This window comes from Mycetomoellerius zeteki, unplaced genomic scaffold (assembly GCF_001594055.1).
Source record: "Mycetomoellerius zeteki isolate Tzet28-1 unplaced genomic scaffold, Tzet1.0 scaffold379, whole genome shotgun sequence".
Taxonomy (NCBI): Eukaryota; Metazoa; Arthropoda; class Insecta; order Hymenoptera; family Formicidae; genus Mycetomoellerius; species Mycetomoellerius zeteki.
In genome coordinates, this window is record NW_017257370.1 from 148762 (window position 1) to 162433 (window position 13672).

General features: G+C 29.1%; 1 protein-coding gene across 1 annotated transcript; it reads right to left on the minus strand.

The window, feature by feature from the left end:
- Positions 1-9126: 9126 nt before the first annotated feature.
- LOC108726007 (probable serine hydrolase) lies at positions 9127-11022 on the minus strand. Its single transcript, XM_018453359.1, has 2 exons — positions 10875-11022; positions 9127-10174 (listed from the first exon to the last, which is right to left on the minus strand). The coding sequence occupies exons 1-2, from the start codon at positions 11002-11004 to the stop codon at positions 9345-9347; spliced, it is 960 nt and encodes a 319-aa protein (XP_018308861.1). The 5' UTR covers positions 11005-11022; the 3' UTR covers positions 9127-9344.
- Positions 11023-13672: the final 2650 nt, after the last annotated feature.

Below are 13672 nucleotides of genomic sequence, written 5' to 3' on the forward strand. Positions count from 1 at the left end.
CGACGTGTGATGTTGATTCCACCGACCGAAATGGAAATCCTATCATGGGTTTTGAAAACGTAAAATACCGCAGTGTCGCGCGAAAGACTTTTGAATGAATGATTAGTCCGCGCGCGATTATAGAGTATTATTCGCGAGTGTTTTACGCGAGTGTCCTGTGCGAGAGGATGTCAACCCGATTCTGAGAGGAGGAGGAGGTCTGGGAGAGGCATTGGGCACCGGCGGAGCAACCTTGCGGTAAATATCATTTTTTGCTTATGTAAAATCAGTATCTTTCTTCTGTTTACTCTTGAGTCGTTTTATTTTACAGTGATTTAAAAATGATAATTAGAAGAAGAAGATTATTTAAAATTAATATCTTTTTTATAAAATGTATAATTATGTTCATAAATATTTAACTGAATGATGAATAAAAAAATTCGATGCTTAAAAAAATTAGATATTTTGAAAATTATATGGATTATTTTCAAGAGAACTTTGCGTTTAGTAAATATTTTTTTAAATATTGATTGAGTTTTTTACTCTGTTTTAATTTGGATTTTATATTCTTTTTGTTACAGAAGCATCGTAGCGACGTTGCAGATGTAACTCCGCTGTTGTGCATCGGGTTGGTGAGTGATGAATTAATTTTTTTATTGAGGTAACGGATGTATGATAATTTCACATTAATATATTATATATCTAGATGCATATATGCATCAATTTAATAAAACTATATGGATAAATATATGTACAGCATTCCATACATCCGTTGCCTTAAAATGGATAAGTAATAACAGGTTAGGATAAACTTAATCCTGGATGCCTCTTTATTATTTTGAAAATTATATGGAATTTATATTGTGCATGTACTGTTATAATGTCACGTTACACTCAATTTGAGTTATTTCTAATTATTGCTATATGTCGCCACTGCTCTTATTCAATATCTCGTTAATTTAACTATAGCAATAGAGTAAAACTATTTAATTCAGGAAAACTATTAAATTTTGCTCAAATTTTATTTAGTAATTATAAATTTGATACTGAACACTTTGATACGAAGTGACTCAAGCTCGGTTTAATACTAACAATTAAACTTACCGAAGTTTTACATTCCGATTTTAATAAGCTTTGAATATGTTGTAGTCTAAGTCAAAGTAACCCTAGTGGAAATCTCCTCATAGGTAATTTCAAAAATGCCCATGACTCATGGATATATGCCCATTTTAGAAGGGTATATATCCATTTAAAATGGGTATATACCCGTTCCAAATCTTCCTATCATGAGGAGATTTCCATCAGGGAAGAGACACGTATTTTTTTTATACGTGCTCTTACGGTCGCTAAGGGGGTGAAATATCCTCTTGAAACAAATCGATTTTTATATTTCCGAGTTAATACCGTTAAAACGATAAAAGATATGCAAAAAAGTTTCAAATAAAAGTTTTATTTTTTTAAATGTACCTACTTTGTAACAGTTTACTCTGATTTTTCGAAAATCAACACTTTCAAAAAACATGACATTTTCAAAAAATCAGATGGAAATGTAATAAAGTAGGTATATTAAAAAACATAAAACTTTTATTTGAAACTTTTTTTATATCTTTTATCGTTTTAACGGTATTAGCTCGAAAATATAAAAATCGATTTTTTTCAAGAGGGTGTTTCATCCCCTTAGCGGCCGTAAGAGCACGTATAAAAAAATACGTGTCTCTCTTACTTTGACCTAGGCTATAACATATTCAAAGCTTATTAAAATCGGAGTGTAACATTTGGGTAGGTTTACTTGTAAGTAATTCAATCTCAGAAATATAACAAAAAATTGGTAGTTTCGATAGTCGTTTTTTAATCTTATATATTAAAATAATACATCTTGTTGGAAGTAAAATTAAAAGAGAACAAAATATTCGTATTTTTTAAATTAATATATGAAATACGGGAAATTAAAAAATATAAAGATTATATAAAATTATAATTAGAATAAATAAAATTGCTGTCTATAGATATCACAATATAGACAAGTGTTTGTTAAGTATAATAAATTGATCAGTTCAGTTGTTATTGGGATCCGATAATCTCGATCGCCGATTCGCGTAAAGGAGCCACGACAGTGTCTCGCGCCATGCTTAGCGCCGAGACACTACCGTGTGTCTCCAGATATTGTTTCATTATTTTTCCTATTTATCCTATTCCTAAATATTCATTCAGGATTAAGTTTTATACAAGTTGGTACAAAAAAACAATACTTACATACACATATACTCATATATATAATATGTACTGTTTTTTAAGAAATTCCTTTTATTATTTCACACTTATTTGGTGATGTGTACATGTTACTAATGAAGTAATACCAAAAATTTTAATGTAGTGCATATAATTTATTGATCTCGCTTTTTTATAAAAGACATTTTACAATTATTATTATTTATCTCAATATACTGACTTTAGCCTAATCTTTTATAACTTATCCATATATGTAGTAACTGGATTTTATACCAGTTAAAGTAGTAACATGATGTAAGATCCAATATACATTTGATTCATGAAATAGAATAATTTTATCTCGTAATTATTTTAAAATCGCATTCAGAGTTATGCATCACTTAAAATACTTAATTTTAAAATAATAAATTATGCAAAAAATTATTTTAGTAGTTTATAAAATATAAAGAGATATATTTATTGATGCACACAGAAAAATATCAATCTACTGCTAAGAAAAGCAATTACTCAATTTATTTTCTTTCTCTTAAGTAACAGTTATTTTTAACAAAAAATATCTTAATAATAATCTTAAAATATACTTATTACAAAATTTTAGAAAAAAACATTATTATGTTCTCTCAAAACACGAATTTATTTTCTTTTGAAGAATATTATAAAATTGATCGAAGAAACGAACTTTTCATCTACGAAACGAACTAATGCTTCTGATGAACTTATGACAGATTTATGGATATATGAACTTTTGAAATACTTGAAATAAGTAATTATTACTTGCATAGAGTATCTATATTATAACTTGCGTATTTTTCTGTGTGTGTAAGGAAAAATTATTTCTTTCGGATCTTGCATCATTCATCTGAATTTCTCATCTCTCCGCATGCTTTGAGATGAGATTCAGCAACGAAATCGTTCGAATCGTTAAAAATACGTATATGGGTCTTGAATTTTATCGGATGATAATCGATATAATAATTTTCAGTTTATTTTTAAATTAAAGTTTTGTTCTTTATATAGTAATGTTTATATTAAAAAATTTAATCTAGTTTTATAATATTCGAGAAATACTTTTGAAATCAAAACGTTGACGTAAAAATTTTTTTAATTTAGATTTATTTTTAGTCGAATATTGATGTTTTTAATTTGGAATAAACGCGAATAGAGAATAAACACTATATTTAGTCATATATTAATGGAATTATTATTATTGTTATTGATAATTGTTCATATTAATATTTAGTCAATTTCATTAATATGATGGCCCCTTCTTCGCGACGCGTTCGTGATTCGCGCATCGTACAAAAGCGTAAAATCTTACGCTTATTGCCGACAATGTTAGTCGGCAGCAATCGGCAGCAAAAAGGAGTATTTCTCCTTGTTGTCGATTTCTGGCATATGAAGCCAGAATATTGGCCAGAAACAACGAAAGGTGAGTTCAATCTGGCCAGAAAAAAGAAGAGGATCTTTACGAAGTAGGTTGGTGTGTAACACCAATCTAAGTTTTTAAAAGGTATAATATGTGTAAAGATAAATTGAATATTCGGGAGGGTAACATGCTCGTAAATTGCGAGTTCTTATATATTTTTTTTAATTATTATTTATTTAAAATATAAAAATAACCAACAAACAACAAGGTTAATGAATATCAGCGCGGATAATCAAGCGCAAGTTTTGTAGATTAAAAAAATCTACTCTCATTAATCTTGTTATTTGTTCATTTTTTGTATTTTAAAGATTAAAAGTCTGTTTTAATTATTATTTATTGCTCATTTATTTAATATGATCGCGATTAAGTTATTCCGCTAAATTTATCAGTACGCGATAGAACATGGTTAGGCATTAACTGCTGCGTTCAGCAGAGAAAGCAGCTTTGCAACTATTGTAAAATTCTACAATATGATTGATATTTATATACATTTAAATCCTTATAAGGAATCAAAAGCAAGAACCAATCGTATTGAAGAATTTTACATTTTCAAAGCTGTTTTCTCTGTTGAACACAGCGCATATTAACGTTTATAAAATTATATTCGCGTTATTACACATTAATATATGAAGTAATGAAGAATACACGGGTGGAGAAAGATGCGAATAGGCACGAATAAGTGAAAATACGAGTAGGTAGGACAAGTATGGATAGGTAGAGACTGTATAGGTAGGGACAATAATTATGGATAAGTAGAGATAAACACAACCATTTTAAATTAAAAAATTAAATTATTACAAATAAAATGTCACTTAAATAAATTTCGCGATCGGGTAATTAAATTTTATTTAAAAAATAAAAAGTAAATATAAGTAAACTAAAAAATATCACATAATAAATCTATAAACCAGTAAATTATATAATATGTATAAGGTAGGGATACATATAGACATTATTTGTACATACTTGATAATTGGAAAGAAGGGATTAAAAATTAAATAAAATTTTAAATTAATTTTAAGTTTTACTTAATTATCAGCATCCCGTTCCAATTATTAAATATGAAAATAAACCAAATTATATATAATTTTAAATTTCATGAATTTTTTCAGCTCCACTAAAATTAAATTAATTTTAATTTCTTAAAATTCTGTACATATACAAAGTATGTAACGCGTTAATACTGTAATTAATTTTGTTATAAATAAATATATGTATAATAGTATTAGGTATGTATATAATAAATTTATGTAAACTATGTCCAGGTAAATGCTATCATGTTTACTTTTGTAATTTGCGGAATAATTACTAATAAATTATACATTTATTGGAATGTTTATATATCCGTATTGAGTATATCTATTCAATACAGATAGCATTTATCTTGTCGTAGTAAATCAAATTTATTGTTGCTTTATTGATGTAAATTACACGAAATCGACGAAACATATGATAACAAAAATTGTTTATTAAGTTTGGTAAATATTTAATTTTAAAACTTTCAAATTTGGATTTTATTTGGAATATAAAAAAGTCATTAGTAATTTTGAGTGACTTCTAATTAAAAATTTGATATTTAGAATAATCGTCAATTTTTCTTCGTATTTAGTATACATATTTATTAAATAAGTCATAAAGATTAGAGCTTTGACTGAGGCAATAGTTAAATATTAACTTCTTGCTTGTTTTTCAACATTTGCATTTTTAACATTACAGAATTATAAGTATATCTTAGTGATTAATTTATTATATGCAAAGACCTTATCGCTATCCCTCGCGTCAGATAGATGCTAGTGAATGCGTGGTTTGTACCGATGGAAAATTGTAATTATTTTTATCATGGAGAGTTATTCCTCGTCGCTTTCCGTAAAGTCCATTTGCAAAGTCTAGTTTGGTGTTCCGTTAAAGTCATTAGAGATTCTTGTATAAGATCGGAATTAATCCTGGATTTTCTCGTCAGTTCCTGGAAGTAATAATTTTATCAATGATTTAATGACAATTACTATATATTTTAAAGTCAAGTTGCGAAATTAATTTAGCGGTATATTTTAGCATACAATTTTCATTTTCTTAATTTTATTAAATGTTCTCCCACTAGTAATAATGTTAGTAATAGACTGTCTCAATGACAATAAAAATTTAGTATGATTAATATGAATATTATTTATTTGTTTAAATCCAAATTATTAAGTAAATAAATTTAAATTTTATACAAATAATTTGCTTATTTTTCGATGATTACTCTAATAAAAATATGGTTACGAATGTGTATATTTAATTTTCTAACTGTTATTTTAAAATTATTTTTAGGTATTGGAAATTCCGCCATTCCAGAATAGTGTTAATTATTAATTTATATGTATATATACTTTTATATGATAAAATGCATGCAGATATATTATGAGATTACATTTAACCAATTTTAATTTTAATTTCGATTTAAATAATTTTTACCAAAATACTTTATGTTCTTTTAACAATGTTATCGTGATTATTACGAATTTTTTAATTAAAAATGTGTAGGTACAAAAAATTCGAGATGAGTCGAATAGGTACTCTGATATTAGCGGGATATTAATAATTAAAATTTTAGGAAAATACAGAAAAATAAGAATCGTTAAATTTTATATAATAAATTTTTCAGTATAATGTTCTTTGAAATCCCGTTACTATCGGATTCGCCTTATCTCAAACAGTTGGTACCTGAGAAACTTTTGTATCCATACATATAAAAAATTACAATAACGCATGTATTTTATTATTATTAAATATATTCCTTCGTAATCACTATTCCATAAGGAAATCATTATAACCGTTTATTTTTAATAAGAGATGATTTTTAATGATATGTGGCAGAACATATTTTCTCACCAATTTTAATATTATATTAAAAATGTAATAAAAATGGTAATTGTAATTGACATGCTACCCAAATTATTACTATCGTAAGTAGTCTGAAAGATTCGGGATTCACACTCTCCTGTAACAAGATCACTGGTATTTGATGGATTGCTTAACTTTTCTTTACAAATGGAATTTGATATCCATTTAGGTAGAATCAGAATACATTAAGTTCGCTCTCCCCTATGAAGATTGTTCTTCTTTATATCGGATACTAACTTACTAACCAACGTATCACAAGGCGGAGAGACTTTGATACGATAAAATTATTGAGATAGTTATCTTGAACGCGATGGAAGTGCTGTTATAAATATATTAATGACTTTTTATCGCGATATTATTAAGTTTTATATTCGCAAATTAATAATTAATAGTAAATACGATCTAATTGTTGTTAGTACTTTATTCTGCTTTTTTCAATATTTCATTAAATATTGGGTTAGAAAAATTTGTGTTATCATATGTATTTTCGACGTTTTCATATAATCCTGCATTAATAAATTTTGTAAATTTTGTAATTATGCTTCTATAATATAATTTTTATTATATTTCAAACAGCATTTATAATTGTATATTATATTGTAAACAATTATTATTGTATTAATGAATGTATAAAGGATTACAATAAAAGATAGTATTAAAAAATATGCAATATGATTTCATCGTATTTCGCTAATCATAATACAATATAATTAGCGAAAAATACAATAAATTAGACATAAAAATAAAAAATCAATTTAAAATATACTTACCTACAAAAACGAACTACTAAATTTATTAGTAGCTCGTTTTTTATGGGTGAGTATATTTACAAAGAAAAGAGGACCGCCGATAAAATCAGCGGGGGTGGTGGAGGGCCTCTAGCTCGTTTTTGCTAAATTCAACCTTAAATTAACGATGTAATGATTGGAAAAGTTTGAAGTGTATTCAAAATCTTTATAATTGCTAGTAATTATAGAGATTTTTGAATATACTTACATACTAGTAAGTATGTTTGGTAAAAACGGGCTGAAAATCTGCATTAAAAAAACATAATTTCATAATTCCATTAGGCCTGTTCTTTTTTGCTGAACTTTTGCACCAGTTCATCTTTCTTCTTTTTCTTTCCAGGAAGAAAGAAGAGGAAGAAAGATGAACTAGTGTAAAAGTTCAGTCAAAAAGAACAGACCTATTTTTATGCGGGCAAGTGCATTTTTATTTGCTGGATTCACACTGCATCCGATTTTCGTACGACGCAATATAAGCGTAATTTGTATTTTTTATTTCAGCGAATCACATAAAAGTATTACGTATTTTTGTATTTAAAATTGAAAGGTTGAAAGATTTTTGTACTTTATATAATTGGAAATAATAAAGTTGATTGTGTCAATGTTAGACAGCATTTTGCGATTACAGGAAAAAGGCCCTCATGTCTTCTCTCAGATTTCTCTCTGGCCACAGTCATATTAATTTAATTCGGTTCCACTCCGAGTTCCATTCCTTTACTCGAGGGCGCTCCTTTTAACATACTCATTTATCATATGGTGAGATTGACCTCTCTGAAATTTTAGTTAATGTTCAAACTTTTTTTTCAAAGAAAAAAATTATTGAGACAAATGTGATCTTCATCAATCTTCATTCACCTGAAAAATGAGAACGACGTCTAATGTGTTTTTATTTGTATATAAGAGTATTTTATATCAAGGATATCAAGATACGTAATCAACGATACCATTTAATTCTTTGCAATAAAGCTATTCGAGCCTATAATTAGGTAAATAAAGGTATGCTTGAATATTACCGACATTTCAGAAATGCATCAAATGTTCGGAATTACGTACAAAGCATATGATACATCGGCCGGGTTCGTATTATATTACTGTCAGGTGTCAGTACAGTACAGTATACGTGACAGGAACGATAGATTTTCAGTACTGACAGTCAACTGGCAATAATATACGAACATTCGTTATTCATCGAAGAACGAAAAAGGATAAAATGATATCTTATGCACTTTATGCGTAACTCGGAACGCATCCATAGCCATAGGGTCAGGGCTGAATCCGTATATTCGAAATACTTTTATTTGAAAAACAGTATTTGTAAGACATTTGTATTTTGTATTTCAGCGGAGCATACGAAAACATTTTGTATTTCGAATATTAAAATTGACAATCAATTTCATTTTAATTATAAAATACATAAAACTCAATTTTTCGATTTTAAAGACAAAATATAAAATAGGTTTGTATTGCAAAAACTGTGTTTTAAATAAAAATATTTCAAATACATGTCCAGCCCTGTATGGTTTAATTATTGAACAGTGTATAAAGCTTATAAAATGCAAAATAGAATTTGTTATAACAGTTTATAAATTTTATATATTTCTTATAACACAATATATATTTGTATATTCAATATGGATAGCAACATATGAGTTTAGAGAAAAAAAAATAATTTTTGACTGTGTCGGCCAAGAGAGCCGACACAGTTGAACTTAATCTAAATATAATATATAAAATATTTGTATGTCAATCACCAATTACAGAGACGTATCGACGATAAGATTATATCATCCTCGATGCATAAGTAACAAAAATCAGAGTCTGTGTAGGAACAAATTAATATGTTGTAAAAAGATAGGCAAATAAAGTATATAGTCATTGAATCATTAATAGGCTGTTGTCCAAAATTAAAAACTTCAATTGTCATCTGTCGTATTTAACTGGATACTTAAACTAGAATTCTGTAATTTAAATTGAACTCAGCAGAATGATGATCCTTTATAACGCGATGTGATTATACTTGTGTCTTAAGAGCGTGTGGATAGTTAATCATATTTTTCTAAAAAGGGATTAATAATTGCTGCTGTGTCTTTTGGATGCGTAAGATGAAGATGATGTGTTGCTGACAGAATCTCAAACTGTACTGTGTCATTAGTTGCTCTCATTATTTCCAACGTCTTATAAAAGTGTTCTGTGTCCTCAGCATAAAAATTAATGTCTCCTTTGATGATTAAATATGGGCATGTTATAAAATTTGCGTACTCTTCTAGTTGCTCTGGTGAAAACATACTATGGATGGGTATAACTCGCAATCTAGGATCTCTGTTTATAATATACATTCCATCCTCTTTTTGCGTAATACCTCTAGTCGCGAGTATTTTACTTGACGATTCATCCAAATTTATAAATCCTGTCGATATCTTCTTAATAATCTCACTTTGCATGTAACTTGGTTGAACATTACCTTCCTCGAGTTTAAAAAATGCATCAACTGCATTTCTAAATCTAGGAGTATATGTGCTTGTACTAAAAGATATAAATTTAAAAATATCCAAAGCTATAACGTATTGCAGCTCCGTTGGGAAAGTTGCAGCATACCAATATATTGTCATCGCACTTAAGGAATGCGCCATTACTTTTATTTTTTTCCATCCAAAATATCTTTTAATTCTTTTGACTAACAAAAAATATATCAATTCATTATACATAAATCCTGGTGGAATCCATGAAGATAAACCGTGTCCAGGTAAATCGATTGCTAGAACTGGTGTATTTTTCATAATAAGTGGTGCTATGTTATCAAATGATGCAGCATTGTCTTGCCAACCATGCATAGCCAGGATAGGTTGTTTATTTTGCGATCCCCATAACTTACCTAAAATAAAACTTGTTTATAATGTGAATCACTTGTAGAAAAAAAACTATATAAGATAAATGTCCCAGTAAGACGTTTAAGCGTTAGGTTCTCATAAATAATACAATTTATAATATCAAAAAGGTTTTTAATATAAATATTTGTATTCATTTGAAAACTCAAGACTCCCTTAAGCAAGGAAAAATTATTTAAATCCACTTATAACAATTATTAATTAAAATATTTAAATAATAGAATGCGTCAATATATCAGTGGCCGGACAAGCTATTCGAACACTGAGACATAATTGTCCCAGTGTCCGATCACAATTGGAAAATTAATATGCTGATGGAAAATAATATAAACAGATGTTTAATGATAAAAGATAACTAATTCAAATTGATCTTTAAAGTAAAAAAAACATTGAGATTAATATAAATAAATAAAATTTTGTGTAACTGTCTGGACATAGATATTGTCCAATCCCAATGACTGGACATGTATCTATGTCCGGATATAACCTATGTCCATTTATATAATACTTTATTTATTTAAGTTAATATTAGTCTTAAATACGCTTTTTAAAACGTAATATTATAATTTAGTTGTGTAATCTTTAAATACAATTAAATTATAATACTGTAATAAAAAAAGCATTTGAGATTAATATTAATAAATTTTGTCATAGGTACATGTCCGGACAGTGGGATGTTTACCTTACCGGCCACTTTTCCCCAAGGTACGGGAATTTCTATTTCCTTAACTTCATGCTGTGTGGATCTACTATACAGTTTCACTAGCTTTATGCAAGAGCTTGTTCTCAAACCACAAGTTACAAATTGTTTAAACATTGTACAAAAATATATATATTTTATATATATATAGCACACAGTTATAAATACCAAAGTTCTATAATAAACTTTTGTAATAACATACTACATATATGCACGTATTCATAGTCAGGCCTTATATTCAAGGCTTTCTTAAATTTACATACTTTACAAATTATTTCATTGGCTACTGAGCATCTAAAGATAAAGGACCCCGCACTATCCTTATCGGAAATGGGGTTCCGCGGATTTGGCTATAACTTTGCCAATTTGTTATTTAAGCCATACTGATGAAAAGTTATCAAGGTCACAACTTAATCCTATGAGCCATTTTCAATGTAGAGTCGCTCGAATGTCTGTAATAGTATGTATCTGTAATAGTATGATATTCTATATGCATATCATTCTTCTACTCTTAGCGTTTCTCAGGATTAACATCGGAGACCTATCTGGAATCTGAACCTTTTTAGTAAGTGGATATATACAGGGTGTCTAAAAATTAATGGTTAAACTTTAATGGTCAAATCGTTGATTTGAACAAGTCCACGACATTAATCCTGAAAAACGCTAAGAATAGAAAAATGACATCCCAGGTAACAAGGTGACGTAAAGTGACATCTTAATGACATGTTATTAATGCTAAAGATGTTATTAAGACGTCATTTGACATCATCTTGCTACCTAGGATGCATATAGAAAATCATACTATTACAGACATTCGAGCGACTCTACATTGAAAATGGCTCATAGGATTAAGTTGCGACCTTGATAACTTTTTATCAGTATGGCTTAAATAACAAATTGGCAAAGTTATAGCCAAATCCGCGGAACCCCATTTCCGATAAGGATAGTACAGGGTCCTTTAAGGAAGCTTTAAGTACAAGGTCTGATTATGAATACGGGCAATAATATTTTGTATCTGTTTATATAATATAACCCCAGATCTACAATAGGATTTTAAGCCTTAAGCAATTGGTCGTATCGACCTCCTATTTACAGTTTGGAGGTGTGAGCCATAAATTAAGAAGAAGCCTTAAGCAATAGACGAATCACAGTCGATTATTCCCCTCGGATTCGACTGTAATTGGTCAATTTCTTACGGCTTAAGTCTTAAAACAACTATTGTAGTTCCGGAGGCTGCGTTCCGTTTCACACATGATGTGCATATAACTCCGGATCTACAATAGGGTTTTGAGTTGTAAGAAATTGATCAATCACAGTCGAATTCAAGGAGAATAATCGATTATGATTCATCTATTTCTTATGGCTTAAGGCTTAAAACTCTATTGTAGATCCGGGGTAATGCATCATTCATCCTTATTTAACATTTGGCGAATAATAAGGATAAAAGATGCAGGCCATCACATGTACAAAAATTTTTGTCGTATTGTAAGATCGCAAGCAAATCAACTAATCACAATCAAAATTACGATCTCACGTTTTAAAATGCTCGACTGTGATTGGCCAATTTGCTTATGGCCTTACGATTACAATTAAAAATTTTTACGTGTGATGACCTTTAACCGTGAATTGTGGAACTGGGTTTTAAACTGTATAATTTAATACTGTCTTAATTATAAAAACCTATAAATATCAGCTTCAAAATTTTAATGTTTATCAATTTAAAATGGGACACTGAGACTGCGTTCCGTTTTAGGCATGATGCGCATGATGCATAATTTATTCTTGTTGTTCACTGAATGTTAAACAAGGATAAAACAGAATGCATCCAATGTCTTAAGACGCTAATGCGATCGTTTGATTGGTTCATGATAACTTAAGATTATACTTAAGACGGTCTTAAATATAAAATTCAACTATAAATACCGCCCTAAAAGTAAGATATCTCAATTAATAAAATACCCAATATATATTTTATTAAATAGCACAATAAAATGTAGGTATTAAGAATTTCGCGGTTTAATTCGTTTCTATATACTAAAGCTGGAAACACAATGGGCATAGACAATAGACACAGGGAACGGAATAATCAACCGTCCAATCAGAACTCTGGGATATAATAACAAACTTATACTCCAGAGCTATTGGACAGTTCGTTATTCCCTATTGCCTGTGTTTCCAGCTTTAGGGCAAGTTTTTTAATTCATCGATTGATCAATCGTACTGATTGATCAATCGATTGATCATCGCGCAAATGTAATTTTGTTCCATAAAAGCTGCATTTGCGCATAATGCGATTGATCGATCGATGAATTAAAAAACTCGCCCATTTTTATTAAACGTACATCTTAAGGTCCTGCGCACAATAGAAGGAATAAAGAATTAGGAATAAAGAATAAAGATCACGGCACGCACCTTCCGTAACAGTAATCATAAGACGTACCATAAGAATCAACCAATTAAAATTAAGAGTTTAAAAGAATTCTCGACTGTGATTAGTTGATTCTTACGGTATGTCTTACTGGATGCATTCAGTGGGTACATTCAGTGCTACAACCACTCAGTGAGCGCTTGTATCTTATTGGCATATTCCGTTAGAACTAAAAATATAGACCAAACAGATTCAAGAGTTCACTGAGCGCTCAGTAAGCGGTCGTAGTACTGAATGGGCTCATTCAGCGGACTCGACAGTTGAGTGAGCGCTCGCTGTTATTGGTGTATTCTTTTAGATCATCCAATCATAATTTTAGATCTAGAAGAATACGTCAATAGCAGCGAACGCTCACTC

Excerpts from the sequence above, each read along its gene's own strand:
- LOC108726007 (XM_018453359.1), bottom strand. The coding sequence starts at position 11,004 with ATGTTTAAACAATTTGTAACTTGTGGTTTGAGAACAAGCTCTTGCATA. Across the intron at positions 10,175-10,874 it reads ACCTTGGGGAAAAGTGGCCG|GTAAGTTATGGGGATCGCAA; the intron begins GTAAGGTAAACA and ends GTTTTATTTTAG.